This window comes from Rhyacophila brunnea, unplaced genomic scaffold (genome assembly GCF_057557595.1).
Source record: "Rhyacophila brunnea isolate RB1 unplaced genomic scaffold, BYU_Rbru_1.0 scaffold_6, whole genome shotgun sequence".
Lineage (NCBI taxonomy): Eukaryota > Metazoa > Arthropoda > Insecta > Trichoptera > Rhyacophilidae > Rhyacophila > Rhyacophila brunnea.
This window is the reverse complement of record NW_028233276.1, coordinates 7,427,215-7,445,831: the sequence shown is the minus strand read 5'-3', so window position 1 is coordinate 7,445,831 and position 18,617 is coordinate 7,427,215. Positions and strand designations below refer to the sequence as shown.

The window sequence follows — 18,617 nt, the reverse complement described above, 5'->3', positions numbered from 1 at the left end:
ATTGATAAACATTGTGAATTTAGTTATCAAACTGAAAAAAAACTTGAAGTTTATTTTTAAATTGTACTTCGCCTAAATTTGAGAAATGTTGTCAACATGTGCAGAAATTTAAATGCGTACTGTGAAAAGAATTTATTTTTATAATAATATTGAATAAAAATTGTCATACAATAATTGTACGTCTGATACGGGCTGAATCTGCGTTCGGGCCGAGAGCGACTTGAACTGTCGCTCCCGAGCACGTAGAAAAAATATTTACGTATTGCTGTTCCACGCGCCAGACGACGCTCTTTCTCATTGCAAAGAAATCGAAATTAGATTACTGGGCGCTTTGGTCGAGCGATGGCGAATATCGCTCACATCAACATATAATATTATTATTTAAAATAGCCGGTTAAAAACACATATTAGAATTTGTTTTTGTATATGAATTAATGACTACGGTAATAGATCAGAACACTTTTAATTAATCAAATATAAATTAAATACTCATTTAAAAAAAGTCTTTTCGCATAAATTGAGTGGGTGGGTGTGCACCGCTCCAACGCTCTCAAGGGAGAATCGCCACTGGTTTGTAATATATGGGATATTACAAACACCCTGATCAGAGATGGTGTGAATGACTAACAATAAATCTTAAGATACTTCTGACATGGTATCCGTACATTAGGTCTGAAGCAGAAATTGTCATTTTATTTTTAAAACACCAAGCCATAGATGCAATTGTATGATCAATTATAATTTGAAGTCTCATCCCAGTTAAATTTGTATCTAAAGCAGCGCTCGAAATGAAAAAGATTACGAACCGGAGCGCTTGACAATTTTCTGAAGATATTTACAAAACTATATAATTTTATAAAAATAAGTCTGTTGGATTTTCAATTATACTAGATTCTATTCTATTATATTATCTAGCTCAGACGGTCAAAATATTTTTTCCACGAGACGAAGCGATAATTTTACCGATTTCACAAACCAGAACGGCGCTCCGGTCCATTTCGAGCCCTGATCTAGAACCACATATTTAACATTATGTACCTAATAGGAAAAACATAACTGTGTTACATGATCTAATATTAAATTAACTAATCCATAATGTAATTAACCACAAATTTTAGGATTATAATAACACGACTTTTATACGACGTATGGGTATATTAGAACAGCAATTTATTAGTACAATATTAGCTTCTGGTTATGAAAGGGTTAGCAATATATTTGGACACCAATAATAATTGTTATTTACAAAAAATACAATTAATATAAATACCACTATCAGAAGAACATAAAAAGCTTGGCCAATCACAATAATATTTATCAACAATTAATAAAAGAAAAATACATTTTGAAACAATACCAGATAGCAATAAAAATAATTAATATCACCATATTTGTTTAGAAGTGTAAATAATAATGTCCTTAAATAAATAAACATTGTGAAAATCAAGAAGGCACCTAATACTGAGCCATCTTCATGTCACCTACAAGGGGGCTGACAGGGTTCTCGCCTGGGGGCCCGATATGATGGGTCGACCAGTTCAGTGAGATACAACACACACAACAAATTTGCTCTGATAGTAAAAAAGGCGCCTGCGTATTTTATTTGAAGACTAACATGTTAAAATATGTGGCTATGCGATGCAACACAATGTGATATGAAAATAATATCATTAAATGATAATTCAGGTGTAGAAAATTATTTTATAATTATTTTTAGTGTGTTTCCTAATTTATATAAATAGCTTTGTATCTAATACGGCGAAGGGTCGCAAGTTTCTTGGGTACCATAAAAGGGAATTGCGATCACCGAGTGAGGACAACTCAATAATTCAAGCGGATTTTTTTAATAATTCAAAAAATTGCTATAAATACAAGAATTATCTTTAATTTAATTTTTAAGTATTTTTTTAAGCAGTACATAATATTCTGATGTAATAAAAACCATTTATTTTGAACAGCATCCTTCATCTTAGAAGTCACCGCAAACTTCTGCTAGGAATAATCTTAAAATTATGGTATGATTGTACACAAATATTTAAAATGACACCCTTTATTATTGTTCTCTATCCTGCCTGTCAAAAGCCGCTTCCCTTCAGTTTTAGACGTCCACGATTTTTAAATCCAACTCGACACTATCAATCCATCTTGTATGGGGTCGACCAATTCTTCGTTTGCCTTCCGGTATACCGAATGTCAGTTTCTTGAACATTTATGATGTCTTATCCATCGTATGCAGCTCAGCCACCTAAGGCAGCCTAATTTGACAGTCTGTATGATTGCGTTGAAACCCCGTCTTCAACCTATGATGGATCCGAAGATACCCCGCAATATGCTCTGCTCAAATGAGCCCAGCACTCTGTCCATATTTCGGTCATGTACCCGGTTTCTGAATCATACATGGCAATTGGTCTAATTAGTGTTTTGTACAAGATGTATTTAAAGTGCCGGTTCGCCTTTTATCCATGGTTAGACTGAAGCGATATTTGTTCCCAAACACATTAATTACTATGAATATTAATTTTTAACACTACTGTTAGTGCAGGATCCCATAGACTTTTCGTATACATAATATGCGGAACGCATTCTGACAATTGGAATAGGTTCTAGGGGTCACAAAGATATATAATGTCGATGTTGCCAGGCGATATTAGTGGTCAAATTTTTTTTGTTGAGGTTTTAATTTTTTTTCTTATAATCCACCAAAAATTGTTCTGAGTTCTTCAATAAAACCAAGACCGAATCAGGGATTGATTGAAAATGCAATAATTGTACCATGCCATCGGCATGGTCGCAGAACGGTTCGTCCAATTTGAAAAAATAAAAATAGCCGGTAGTGTGTATGTGTTCAAAATTATCGATTCATAGGATCCTACTTGGCTTAAATTATTTTATTTAGTAGCATTTTTGTATAGAATCACCCAGATTGGTTTCTTTACTATATCTATGCATATGACATTAGTTTTAGTATTATGGTTAATCCAGAAACAATGTAGGTTGCATATATAGGTAGGTGAATAAATAAAATAACGATAACCGCTTACCACGTAACTATCATGGCCACAGTTTTTACAAACACTACTTACACATTTGCACAATGATATACATGTCAAAGCCGATTTCTTATAACTACATGATAATGTACGGCAGTTAGAATTACATTTGCATGGTTTAACTAAATAATTTGGTAGAGGTTCATTCGTCATTTGTATTGGATAAAAATTATTTTCTCGTAACTCATAACCAAGTTGTAGGAAATCAATAGGCTTAATAGTGGATCAGATGAGCTTTTCCATAAATACACTTGTGCTAGCCATGAGAGCACTATTTTAGTGCCGTTTAAAAAAAAAAGATTTTTTTTCGGTTAGGTACATGTTTAAACACACGCGTTAACATGTTCTTACTCTCTACTTCAGTTTTAGTTTGTCAATTTATGGCTACGGCCGTATGTTGTAGCTTAACCACTGGGGAATGCCAAAAGAAATGGCGTATTTCAAAAAAACACTACCTTATTCTTAGGTCAATAATTATTATAAAGCAATCATTATTCGTAGGATGTTTATCACACTTGAATGGTCAAAGACATAGCTTATAATTAGTATCTTTAGAATTATCTTCAAATGTGTTAATCTTGCCAATTTTTTGAATAATAAAATGCCTAATTCTTGTCATATTTGTGATCACAGAGATTATCAATATAATTTTTTATCGTAAATATTTCACTATAATAATGTCGACATAAATTATACGGATGGTTTTATAAATGCGTTTAAAAATTAATAAATGTAAAAAATCTTAACACCACTGCACATTTATGTACTGAAATATGACTATATTCTAAAACATTAGAGCGAGAGGTTTAAAAGAATACTATTTTATGTAATAAAAATACTTTATGCAGTCATCAAATGTTTAAAATAAATATAAAGGATAATAAGGCTTCAAAATTATATAAATAGATTATCTACAACGTTTAAGGAATGTCCAGGATCATGCTTTGAAAATAGAATAAAAGCTCCATTTTGACCTACGCTGAGCATGTCCCCCCTTAATAAAATGATTTTTTTAAATCAAAATTTAATTGCTACATATTTCATTTATCACTGCAATGCCTTGATAACAGTTTCTACTTTGTTCTGAGAGTGCATGAATGTTATTGATAAGAATTATTTCGAGGAATGTGGATTACCACTGAACCAGGATTATAATGAATATAATATATCAATTGTATTGGTACTATCTTTATCATGTCAAGCTGTTGACTGTATCACAGCAAATGATACTCATATAACACACTCTGTTACATGACTGGTACCAATCTATATAGTCATTAACCCATCCACATACATATCATTGATTTTAAATAAATCCGATTTTCAATCGTTCAACTACAAATTACCCAATTTGCTACAATGATTACTTTTATGTTTCACTAGGACAATAATAATACAGCAGGCCTAAAAGTCGTTAAGTCGCTAAGTCACTAAACCCGCTCTGGGCGATTTTTCAATAAAATTAGTTTTGAATGTACGTATGTGCTATATCGATAGTTCTACCAGCTTATCAAGGTGCAAATATTAAATTCTGCCCTGTTTCGTCAAAAAATCCAAATGAATGTTGACTTGAGTCACCAAATACGCTCTAGGAAAAATAACGGGTTACTAAATCCGCTCTACATAGCCGACCAATCAGACGTCACGATTCAAACCATGATTTTTATTATATGTTTAAATCTCTATACAAACGTCATCACTACTAGCATCAACATCATCGTAAATGCCCGTTTTTCGTGATTTACTCGAAACTCAAAAAAACCTCCAGAGTGAGTTTAGCGACAAAGCGACTCAGTTATGATACAATATAAGCAATTGAAAGCTAACAATATGAAATGAATCAATATTACTTACAGAATTATTACTTCCTCTTCCAGTGCATTCGCCATCCTTGACTAGAAGATGCTTGAAAGTGAAAACAAAAACAGAATTAGGTTCATGTAATATATCTCATCAAATAGTTCTATTAACATGTTCAATACCTCCATTCCGCCACTCAAGTATTGCAGTAAATGAACATTTTTTGTTGAGTATTCAATATAATAATATCATTTCATAGCCACTTCTTCAAGATACAAGGTCCATACGTATGTTACAAACACACAATGAAAAAAAAAATGTGAATTTTGCAGACCCGGGTAACGAACCCTAGACCAATAACTTATAAGCAGATACGTTGCCACTCGTTTGTTATAGATACGAATATATTAGTTTTTCTTTCTTATTGTAAAATTGTTATTATTGCACTTATCTCGCCCAGTTTTTCTGCCCATGACAAATTTGGAATACGAATTTTGGTACTAGTCGGATATCCTGGATACAGCGGCAAACACATTTTGAAAATAGCTGATATACTGGATTATTTGTTAGGATAACCTAACCTAACCTAACCTAACTAACCCAAGCTAACAAATAATCCAGTATATCGGCTATTTTCAAAATGTGTTTGCCGCTGTATCAAAGATAAACGTATAAAACCCGAATTTTGACATGAGGACCAAAGAAGGTTGCACATGTCTACCCTAAAAGTGGCGAAGGGTGGAGGTAGGCTGTTATGATCCGCCATAAATAGTGCACACTAAACTTTGTCAGTCATACGTATTTGTTTTCATTGAAATAATACTGTAATTTACAGATAGTATTGGTTAGTTTTTAAAATTCAATGAAACCCTGCAAAAACAAGCCATAATAGATAATAGTCAAAAAATACTTGTATCTATAAAATATTTAAAATTATGCAATTAAATCATACATAACTTTTGATATTTCATAGACAGAATAGTATTTTTATTTATTATAGTTTGGTTTAGGCAGGGCTTAATGAATTTAAAAATATGAACAAACAATATGTGTAATATTTTTCTTAATCCAATGAAAACAAATAAGCATGAATGAAAAAGTGTGCAAAATTTTGTTGTATCGCCTAAAATATACCAAAACTATTAATGGTGTGGTTAGACAGGATTTAATTGATTTTGAAAAAGTAACCAACACGATCTGTAAATTGTAGTCTTAGTTCAATAAAAACAAATGCGTATGACTAATAGTGCAATATTTATGGCGAATCTTAACAGCCAACCTTCACCCTTCGCTACTGTACCCTAAACCTCTCTTAATGGTGTAATTTATTAAACCATACCAACATTGACCAACACTTTGAAAATTGTTTGGTACCGCTGTTTTAAATCAATTAAATATTTAATCATGACATCACGTTTAAACAGAATAAAGTATTATGAACTAATTTCATACTACTGTTTTTATCTTGTGGTCATACGTGACACTCATTTTACACTGTTATGGTACGTTTACATCTGACACTTATACCGTTATACTTATTTTATGTGTCGGACATAAAATTTCATTTACTGTTTACACCTGCATGGATCTGACATAAAATTCTGGTATACTTCTCGTTGAAATAAAGTCTCGACACTTTATTCAATGGCAACATTGGAATAAATATATGCGGTGTTTACATATGATATTGTAATTTATTCGGACACTTATTTTGTATACTTCTCAAAAACGTTATGTCAGTTGTCAATATGGGAATGTTAAAAAAGAAAGCAGCGAGTGTTATTATTTTAAGTCTTTTGGCAACAAAAAGGAGGAAAAAATGGTCTAGATGGGTGCGGGAATGGATTCAGCGACGAGAAGAACTAGGTGCCTTCCGTTTAATGTCAGAGTTTAAAATCGAAGATCCAACTCAATTTGTGAACTTTAGTTTGCAAGATTGGACCTTTTGCCAAAAAACAAGACACACAATTCAGAAATGCGTAGAAGAACGATTAACAGTAACATTGCGATATCTAGCACTTGATCGTCATTGCATATTCAATATAATATTATCGTACCTAATACGAGTGCAGGTGTGGGCCAAAATGAATTAGGTAATACCATTTGAAGCGCATTTTTTCTTCACAGAGTGCATCAGAATTAATCGTATGTGCCGAGAACAAGCGATATTTTATTTTCGAACAAAATCCATAGAACACGGCACATCCGATTTATTTTTCATTGTCTATGATTTTTGACAGATCGCTACAGTACATTTATTAACGTAAACGTTGGGCATACATTCATGGTGTACCTATGATTATTGATTGTCCGTTGTTTTAGAAATATACATATGCAATTCACTAGGTACCTGTCAAACTACGAATATTGTGTCAGGTACTTGACATAAAAGTAGACGGTGGTCCAACTTCGGTGATATATCGCTCCAAGTTCGAACTTGTCGAAAACGCGGTGTTTACATTTGCGTATATAAGTAGATTGAATAAGTGGTAGGTGAGAGTCGACACAAGCAAAATAAGTGGCAGATACAAATATACTTACTGTTTACACTTAAGTGAATATTGTGTCATACATAAATATGACGATATTAGTGTCAAATGTAAACGTACCATTACATTATCTCCTTACTATCAGCACACAGGATATTGTTTGGCAAACAAATGAAACATTCATGAATTCCCTATGTGAGTATTATATTGTGCAACAGATGAGATAGATAGATCAATGGAACATTGATCGTCTGGACTATATTATTATAACACCAATGGAAAAAAGCATTAAACTATAGTACTTATAGGATTTTGAAATATAATATAATATATATTCTATTTACCACCACAACAGGCCATGATGCAACAAAGACAGAAGTGTAGTGAAATAGTAGTGCAATTAGTAATAGAATTAAAACAAACACAAACAATGCAATCTCTTTTAGGTTAGGTATTTTATTTGTTCTTCGTCTTTGTCTTGGTGAGTAATTTATTTAATAAGGAATTTCAATATGTTACACACATATGTTTTGATTTTAAATAATCCCTATCAGTAATTGTTCACAAAAATTATGTGAGAAAGTCGAAACATGTTTTGAGAAGCAGTAAAACTATATTAATGCAAGAAATTTGTGTCATTTATGGTTATTTGTAGACATTGTAGATTGCTATCATGATAGTAATGTGATTATAAAACAAAGAAAACATGACTACACTCACCTAATTAGAATGCAATTCTTACCAAAAATATGAATGCAATATTTTTGGATACGTTCTCAATACGTTTAAGAGTATTGCAATAATTAATGGAAAGAAAAATATTTACACAAATGTCAGACCGAATAGGTTAAATTGATTTGTTGACAATAGAAAAGAGATTAGGATTTGTTTGTCATGTTAGATTATAAATTATGGCATTGATAGAATTTATACAGTAAATACTCACGTTAAAATCACGGTTTCGGAAATGATTTTATAGTAAATCGGCCAACCATATCAAAACACTCAATTTTAAGAACTTGGAACTGTCAAAACGAGATCGAAATCAAAACAAGTTTGCCATAAGAAAACCAATGTTACCAGAATAGCGGAAATATTTTTCCACATGTATTTATTTATATAAGTAGTTGCAAAATAATATTATTACGTACCTACGTGATATCTCTTTGGTGATAAGTCAAAGAGATTGAAAGTCCCAGTGGGTCTATTCTATGCTTATCGACCGTTTAAGTGATAAAGTGAAAAATATTATCAAACTTAGGGTAGGTTTGTATCAAAATATTAGCACTTATTGTAACAATTACACGAAGCCGGTTTTTATTGTTGCAATAAGTGCTATATTTTAACAGCACCTATCTTGCTGCTGTTAAAATATCGCACTTATTGCAACAATAAAAACCGGCTTCGTGTAATTGTTACAATAAGTGCTAATATTTTGATACAAACCTACCCTAAGTTTGATACTATTTATCAATTTAGTGTTCGATAAGTATAGAATAGACCCACAGGAGTCCAATCTCTTTGGTGATAAGTTAATAAAAATTCAATAATAACTGGAATATTGATTTATCTAATTGCCAATTTAACAAGGAATGTTTCTAGGTTTTTTTTTAAACTATATGTATTTTTTGCCAGTGAAGCAGTCACTGACCTGTGGGGATGGGCAAACAGGTTGCACACTCAGAAAAATGGTTTAGGTGAGACCATTTTTAGAAAATATCTCCATAATATTTTATTATTATTGTTTAAGGCGGCAGAAGAATGCAGGGTTTACAAAACTAGCAGGTGCCACTAACTTCAGCATTCCTTCCCCCTTAGATACTACATTTTATAGCTTTCAACACTTCTTCCCTGAACCCCCCTGAACAGGTAAATTCTCCATATCTCGTCAATTTGAATCTGGCCAGCAAATGTAGGTATCTAACTACTTATAAGTTATCGTGAGCTATCACATCCACAAGTGGTTATCAGATGCACAAGGTCTAAAGGTCATAATTATTGGTGTCGTCAGTTGTGTTTTGTCTTTAGACATAATATTATCGCATTAGATTATTAAAGCTAACATTGAATGCCCAGATGGTTGCATCAATTTATGTGTGCCACGAGTCTTCCAGTGGTCACGGACCTTGAACTCACACGTAGAATGCAGGGAGGAGTGGGCCCAACCGTTGAGAAGGCTGTTCGACAACCAAATTATCTGGATCACAATCCTAAGTCATGAGGTCCTGGTCAAGAGGAAGAAGTACTAGGTATTCCATTTACCAAAATAATTTGTATTTTTCCATACCTGGAGAGACCAGGAGCGCACGGTTCATAAAAACGCCAAAAGTATACCTATTACCGTCTCGTAGAAAAAAATTATTTGACCGTCTGACCTAGATAGGTCATATAACAAAAAATCTAACACACTCATTTTTATAAAACATTCTTCTTTCGACCATGTCCGATTCTAATAGGATCATATGGGCCTCCACAGAGTGGCGGTTTGTATTGACAGATTTTGTTTTTACGAGAAATGGATGTCAGCCACTTGCTCAACCTATTGGGTCCATACTCAGACTCTAATACATACATACTTACATAAAATTAGATACCAATGTTAATATTTTATGTTCTAAAAATTATTAAGCGCTCCGGTTGGTAAAACTTTCCATTTTGAGCGCTGTCCATAGCGCCTCCGGTATATTGTAATTGTAAGAACCTACCAATTTGAAAATATTTCATAAAATTTATTTTACTTACATATTCCAATATAATTATAAAATTTAATACGTCATCATAAATTCTCAATGAATAATAAATAAAGTGAAACTTGTTCTCATTTTGTTTTCTGCGGATAATAGAATGAACATAAACCCACAAATTCTATTCCTACAGACATGTTTCCTTTTTGAAATCCCTTTCAAACTACATAGGTTGTGTGTGATTCTTTGTGGTCAATGTGAACTTCAAGAGATCACTGAAATGTGGTTCACTTGTCAGTCCTGACGACAGCACAACAGAACTGTAAAGTAATCGCAAACATGTGGTATGTGCAGCGTTTCCAATTTAGCATTTTTACTAGCTTTTTGATGCTTCCAACAGCTTTAAATGTGCTGAAAATACGCTAGATATTTAGTTTATTTATTTTCATGCTCATCGAATTTCTAACTACTTATCAAATACCTACATAATGCAAGTAGGTCGGTACCAATTTCAGTAGCGTGAGAAATAAGACAACATAATTTAACACATTGAAATAATAGAAGCATTCATGGCCTTATAGTGAAATGGTATCATATAATTTAATGAGTGCTTAGGTATGTGACATCAGTTTGACGATTATCGGAATGACACGAAATGAAACTTGAACGCCGTTGACACAATATAGGCATTTGTTGTCAATTTTTAAACAATATTTCTGTTAAAATGTGTGGTTTTTACGAGTATAGACAATTTTTAGATTTATTCACTTTTTTCGATATGCGAAAGGAAAGGTATTGACTTCGTTCTTGGTAGAATAAGTAAATTTACTTGCAATTGCAATGCAACAAAATCTAGTGTTTTTTCCTGCCAAATAGCATGTTTTTGTCAATGACAGAGTTGGCAACACTGGGTATATGTGAGTTAATCCATATTCAGCAAGTTGGAAAAGGGGGGTCAGATAGCAAGTTAGAAAATAAAAGGACAGATATTTAAACACAAAATCTTTTACTCACTCATTCTCGCTTAAAACGAACAAATTTCACAATAATAATAATATTACTTTAATTTATATTATGAAAAAACATACCAAAACGCATTTATGCTAATATGAAAGTAATGATATTAATGTATAATTTTAATGGAAAAGATACATAAGAAAAATAAACAGAAACTACAAACTAACTAGCATTGACAGTTTCATCTTACAGTTACTCTGGATAAGCCATTGAATCAACAAAATTAATACAATTAGAATAATTATATAGTCTCAAAACGTTGATTCTAATTTATTTCATGGTAGATTTATCATTGTACAATCTATTTCTATTCATAGATTCAATGTGTATGATAAAAAATGAATTAATTGTAATTGTCAATATGAATTAATAGCAAATTGATGTTGGGAAATGAATTCAAAAGATATTTTTATGAAAGAAATATGGTACAATGGGGTGATAAATGCAATCAAAATCAACAAAAAAATAACAGATTCAAACATTGTAAATTAGACATATTAATAATATCAAAAACAAATAATTCTCAAGATTACAAAAATGTTTTTTAAGCTAAAGCAAATTTAATTTAGCAACATTTTAATGTATAATATATTAAGACACATGAATCACTTATTCATAACATTAAATTTAATAACACCTGTTTTAATTTTCAGATATATTTATGAATACATTACATAATATTATTTAAAAGTATATAAGAAACTCAGGGAACACAGAATTAATGGGAAATGAAGTACCTAACGGGTGTGGAGTAACAGGCAACCGATCTTGAGTGTGGAAGAATATGCGATAAACTTAAACACGTGACAAGAATACATCATTCTAACTTGTCCTTCGTTCTGACAACCGCTCATAAGTTATGCACTGACACTCATTCAATGTGTATTTAAGCCGGCTCTGACATCAGAACTCGTCTCGTGCGCCGAACAAACCTTCCGAGAACTGAGATCCAATGTTGCTTGCGAATACTGCGCACATCTATCTAGCGACAGTTATGCGTAACGTATTGATATTTGATGTGGTGATCGGCGAGCCGGTATAGGAATGACCAATTCGTAGGTGTTTGTTTGTGACTTCAACCCTCCGACTCGGAGCCTGAGAAGGATGCAACTTGTCGAATGCAACAGCCAGATGTTTTTTTCAGACGAAGCAGTCGTATTCGACCAATTTGCGGAGTTCCATTTGGCAACGTGTGTTTTGTTGTTTTGTTAAATAACGATGACGTCACGTCGACGTATTCAACACGTTTTTAGGCGAGACGAGCTCTGATGTGAGAGACGGCTTTAGCCTTTAGGTTGCAACACAAACTATCGCACCTGTATAATGTATGTTTTATTTTCATAGGACACTCACACATTCATAACCCTGCTTCAAAATGCAGAGTATTGGGGTATAGCCTATTTGAATTCTATTTATTAATCTGTTCTGTGAGGATACCAAATATATATAATAAATGCTACTGTTACATCAAGAAATCAAAAAATGATAATTCTACTTTAATAAATTCAATCTATATAGACATAGAAATTCATAGAATTGAGAAAATAAAAAAACATAGTTGGAAAAATAAACCTAGTACATAATAAGAAACATTAATTGTATAACACGTAAGTAGTATGAAGTCAATAACCACATATTTTCATTTTTATACTTTTATTTTATAAATTTAATTAGTCCAATATTGTGTTTTGTGTAACTAATGGACATTTAAATTTTTTCCCATCACAAAAATTGTTAATAATATACAATAAAAATTTAAATAAGTATCAATAATGTTGTTAATGTTCAACTAATGTGTGATATCAGTGTTCACATATGCATGGAATAGCAGATGTTGATAGACGTCGCCAAACTGTTAAAATGGCAATGGCCTGGACATGTTGCTTGGCGAGTGGATAAGAACTCAATAAATTCATAGTATATATTATATGTTTGTACATTATCAAAAATTATATATTTGTACCTAAGTGTAAAAGTTGGTGAGTTTACGCATTGGTTAAGTTCGGCGGTACGTTACTGTTGAAAGTTAAAAATTGTGAGAATAGAAATCATCGGAAGGGCTTCATCCAGCAGTGGGTTGAGCCCGATTGATGATTATCATTTAGTTATAGCACCTAAACAAAAATTAAATATAACTCTATTCGCTTGCACAACTTTTCATGTACGAAAGCAAGAACAATAATATGATGTAAGAAAACCATTTTTCATTGTATATTATTAATAATTAATGTTATAATAATAATTAATAGAAACCCTGATATGAGCTTCAATAGTAATAATTGTGTATAAAGAAGTTTGCCATTCCTAATACTAAAATCGCTTAATAAATATTCGTAATAATTAGAGTAAAAAATAATTGTACTTTTTATAATAAATGGTACACATTAGTAATTGCGAATTGCAACACAAGATAAGCACCTGTTATAAGTTACAACATTATATAAAGCACCAAAGAAAAGGGCTAAGCAGATATTATAATATTTACTTTAACGTCACACAGAATTTTATAAAAGAACACGAATTTTTAATTAAGTGAATAATTGTGCAGGTCGGTGTGTTCATATAGGTATAAAAAGTTAAACATTTATCAGTATAAGAAAATAATTTTGACATTATAAACATCAATTAATGAACACAATATGTGTAGCCATTGGATTTGATTAACATTACCTCAAATGAACTTATATTACATGAATAATTTATTAATATATCATTTTCACATTTACTTATAGTGTGAGGCAGAAGTTTATTGAATACATTTGCTGATAATTATTAATACATGATGGAATGTAATGAATCAATAATAATATTATTAAATATTTAGAAACAATAAGATAATTGAATGAAAGAAAACATAATTGTATTTTATTAAACTGAAATTACTTAATACATACATTGACAGTAGATTTTTTGAAAGTGTCAGTATAATCTAATCATATCAAACATCTTAAAGTACAGTTTGACTCCAGATCAATAGACTTTTTTAACTGGATAACATCTCATTCACTATTACATTGTGAATTATTGCAGAATGCCGATCCTTATCCTCTACCTATAAATGTTTCAGTTTCTCAGTTGAGAAGAAAGAGCTTCTTAGCTTCTCAGCTTTCATAAAACACAATGTAGGTCGCTTCAGGGATACTCCCTGTACAAATTTGAAGCCTGACATGGTATACATTCACATAATGGTGACATGAAGCAACAGTCGTTCAATAGATAAGTAGAGAAGTATTTTTTAGTCTCGGCTCATGCAAGGTTGTTTCAGTAGGTGTGGAAATCATTCAAATCATATTTTTTCCTAGCTTTTTTCTATCTATGAGTAATTTCCTGTTCGCTTGTTGAAATGACCTTGGATGCATCAAGACTATAAAACACTACTTCACCATTGATCTAATTCAATATTGACTCATTATTGAGTAAAAAAATATGTCATTAAAAATGAAAATGATTTTCTGCATTTCAAATATTAAATAAATGCAATGAGAGGCCGCAAAAGCATCGTAAGTAAGTAAGTAGTGTAAGTCAGTAATTATGTCATTTTTAGAATGACAAAATGATTGTTATTATAGTGTTGAGGTTAATTTTGATTTTAAGTATGAAATAAAGATGACATTTTTATATAATTTATCACTAAATACATAATTATAATTAATTACAGATTACTGTTTTACATTTTTAATATGACACAGTGCTATTTTATCTAGGCTAAAGTGACACTTACATTCTTGATAATAATAATAATTATATTATATTTTGTGCTTGCAATATTACATATTTAGGTAAAATGTATGACAGTAAAATGAGATATGTTAGTCAGTGAATATAATATTTTCAAATATTTTAATTATGATAGAGATAATAACATAATAAGAAAGAAGTAGCACACTGAAGGTGTCAGCAAATGAAGATAAATTGGACCACAATTTTATGCACTTCTTAATCGACAAAAAAGTTTTTAAATAAAATAAAAACAATTTCAATAAGCACCTAAAAACACTAGATCCAAGTCCGCCCAAAAGAGTTTTAAATGAAGCGCAATTATTGTGTTTTTTGTGTAAGATGCACATGTAAAAAGGGCAAAATTTTAGTAGCCAATTACTAATAATCTCAATCTAGAGAAAATGACACTTGATCTACAATTTTAATACATAATATGGTCCAAATTATAATTTTTACAGCATTTGTTGAATAAAAGAATAATTTATTAATTCCTTGTTAGTTTTCATTGAAAAGAACCGTTTTATAATCTTATGTGATTCACAAATAATACCTAATAAGAGAATTTTTCCACTAAATCTAATTTTTAAACAACCACATAAATGAAAAAAAATAAGCTAATTCTTAAATAAATAATAAAAATCAGACACATTAAGTTTGATAAAAAAAATGTTTATAATAACTCTCCATTTGTAAAATCTTGCCTAAGTCTTTTTATAATTTTTTATACGAGTATATTTAATTTTATCCATTGCCCCTCCCCCAAAAAAGAATCATAATTCCTGAATTATCTGAATTTTAATTTCCTCCAAAAATAAAAATAAAAAAATCAGTAATAAATATCGACTATTTAATTTGCAAACCAGCCAACTACACTTTTAACCAAAAATAAGATTTTGATGGCATTTTGTTATAAAGCATATTTTCTATACTCACAAAATTTCAAACTCCTAAACCTATAAATAAATACGTTATCGTTCTTCACAAAAAACAGCTGACTGCAGGTGTCAAATTTACAATATCGTAAATGGAATAACTCCGCTCTTTATACATAAAAGGGAAGCTAAAATAGTGTATTAATAATTATTCATAGTGTAGCTTATTTGTAAAAAAAAAAAAACAAATTTTTGGAATTGTTAAATTCCGCTCGATAGTTGAAACTATTTTCTCCTTCCTGAACAATTTGCCCAAATGGAGTTAGCTGGTTAGCAGATTGAGCAGTCGATATTACCAACTGTTTAACAATGAAAGAAATAAATATATACCCAACTATTAAAATTTAATATTTAACGAAAATTTTAACTCATGAAAACAACCATTGAGTTTTGATAAGTTTAAACTTTAAAGATACCAAAATTTGGGTCATAAAAGAAAGTATAACATGTACATTGCAGTATTCTCTTTCCTCATCTGCACCAAATCAATGACCATTGGGTCAGAGCAAATTTTTAAAACATAATGGAGGTCTGGATCTCACTTTAATATTCATACGAAATGCGGTCTCGTAATAGTTATCAGAAATTGTTTCACTACCTACATAAATTAAAAAAGAAAAAAGTGCCGTCGCCAGCTATGTATAACCAAAATCTTCATTATTACAAAAAAATCATATTTCTTCTTTTTGTAGTAGAACGCCGATTATCCAGAAGGTGAGTTACTTGAAAGACCATTTATTTAGAATACTATATAATTATTTGAATGTTTTATCTATATTTCCGATTTTCCCCGAAAAAAGTATTTTTTATGAAAGATTTAATTTAAAAAAAAAAGTAAATACTTAACATATTAAACATAAAATTAAGTTCATTCTTAATATATTACATAATCTATGTATGTATAAGATTTTGAATGACATGTGGTAGAATATTTACATATGTATTATGTACTAATATTGAACACTGTTTTTCTTTCATCTATTAATCGGACCACAGTTGGTTTTAGTAAGTCTAGAATCTAGATAGTCTGCATTCTACTTTATTTTGTTTCTAATGCCGAATCCAGACCAACATACATCCGTTCATGAGCAAATGAACATTGTATACAAACTGTTTGAAAGTTCTTTCACAAATGTTTCCGAATATTTACATGGTCATGGTCTGAACTAGGCGCAAGTTCAGAGGTTGTTCCTAACTTAACAAACACAAAAAAATACCATTTGCTAAGATTGCAAAATTGCTTGTGGAGATAGCAATTATTTAAAATGAATGAAAATATGTCTCATTTTGTGACATTAATAAATAATTTATAAAGATAAAAAAGACCCCTTTTAATAATATTTTTTTTATTTAGTTTTGAAGGGTTGTGGTGTTTTTCTATTTGAACAATTCACAACATAAATACTGATTCCCGGTCGAATAATCCTGAAGTAAAGCGTATTTATTTTCCAATCTTGACATCCAGCTTGTTCTCGAGAGGCTGAGTATTATAGACGATCTCTGCGTACTCCGTCTTGTCTTGGGGATGCTTTGGTTCATTGGCCATGGGTTTGAGCTCGAGTTGTGCGTAGACGATGCCTTCATTACCTTCTGGGTCGGTCGGCGGTCTTGCTTGTAGGGGCTGAAAATTTGAGTAAAAAAATATTTAGTTATAAACATATTACATAAGCGTTAAGTTTGATAATTTTAACAGACAATATCGTCACTGTTCTGGCAGAAGACACTAATTTGAAAAAATGACATATTGAGTTAGTACCAAAATGTTCCTAATTTCAAACTTTACCGTCTGGAAACCTTCTTAATAAGTAAACAGTCTTTATTTTAAAGTCATCCTTTTTACGATTACTTAATAAACTCACATGATAGACCATTATTCCAAACTTTTTAACAACTTCAAAGTCAAATTACTCAAAACTAGTATTCTCCAGTTAGTGTGTTCTGCCAGAACAGAGATGATATGTTGTAGCGACGCCGAATGAGAGAGAACGATGCAATAGGCTTCATGTAAGAGCTGTCGGAAATCATAACGGTAACAATAATTAAATTTACCCTATATAATTCGTGGGCAGTAGAAGAAATCATAATCTGTGCAATTTCAAGGTTAAGTTGTTTCACTATAATGATTTTATCTGACATAAAAAATAACATAATATGGCAGATATTATACTTAGATCCATTTGAAATTAACGCACATAAAACCAACGTTTTGTGTAATAGCCCTATCCTGACCTAGATTTTACCCTGGTTAACAGTGGGCAAAACAGCGAGAATGTTGACAGCTTTAAATACCTACAGGGCTATTCCAACTGCTTAACACATTTTCGTTATTTTTCTGGATATAAAATAACTCAGGGCAATTCCGTATACAAGACGGTCTACAGTAATTGGTAACACAGTGATTAGTGAATATTTAAGTTGGTACACATGTCGTGTGAACTGCATCTCTTTATTTGCAGAGCTCGGTCAACTTCATGTGGACTCATGTAGAACCTGGTGTTTAGTTGAGGTAGCAATCATAGCGCTAGTGTCGGAAATTAGTATTATTTTATAAAACCTCCACATGTCAATTCTCAATATGTAATTATCAAACTCTATCTCGCTCTAAGCCAGTTAACAGAGTTATCTCGACCCACATTAAAAAAGATAACACCTGGCAATTCATATCCTGGGATAATTAACTGTTGGAATACGACATATCATATTTATTACTCTTTTTATTGATATTGAAATTAAGTGATATGTTAGAATATCCAGAGATGGCACTTTGCAAAGAGAGCTCTTTATCCGAAAGGTAATGGCCGGAGTGTCATTCAACTCGATGAGGAATGTCTATGACTTAAGACTGTACTAGATTAAAATCAAATGCTGTCTGTTCAACATTTGCATTCTGACGGCACGACCAGCAAATAATAGCACCTTACGGAG

The 18,617-nt window shown here is 31.4% G+C and overlaps 2 protein-coding genes across 5 annotated transcripts in view; both read right to left on the bottom strand.

Moving 5' to 3' along the window:
* Positions 1-8,402, bottom strand: part of ATP7 (copper-transporting ATPase 1) — an 89,804-nt gene extending 81,402 nt beyond the window's left edge. The window contains exons 1-2 of the mRNA XM_085956871.1: positions 8,286-8,402; positions 4,905-4,955 (exon numbers count right to left, since the gene is read on the bottom strand). Of these exons, the coding sequence (XP_085812997.1) occupies positions 4,905-4,939 (35 nt within the window). The 5' untranslated portion in view covers positions 4,940-4,955; positions 8,286-8,402. The remainder of the gene's footprint in view (positions 1-4,904; positions 4,956-8,285) is intronic.
* Positions 8,403-16,380: 7,978 nt separating this feature from the next.
* LOC147065167 (fasciclin-3-like) overlaps positions 16,381-18,617 on the bottom strand; it is a 672,541-nt gene continuing 670,304 nt past the window's right edge. For 3 of the 4 annotated variants that reach the window (XM_085956859.1, XM_085956862.1, XM_085956861.1), the window contains one exon: positions 16,668-17,313. In XM_085956859.1, coding sequence (XP_085812985.1) covers positions 17,134-17,313 — 180 coding nt within the window. In that variant the 3' untranslated portion in view covers positions 16,668-17,133. Of the gene's footprint in view, positions 17,314-18,617 lie in introns of all 4 variants that reach the window. The other variant, XM_085956860.1, reaches the window with a different exon arrangement.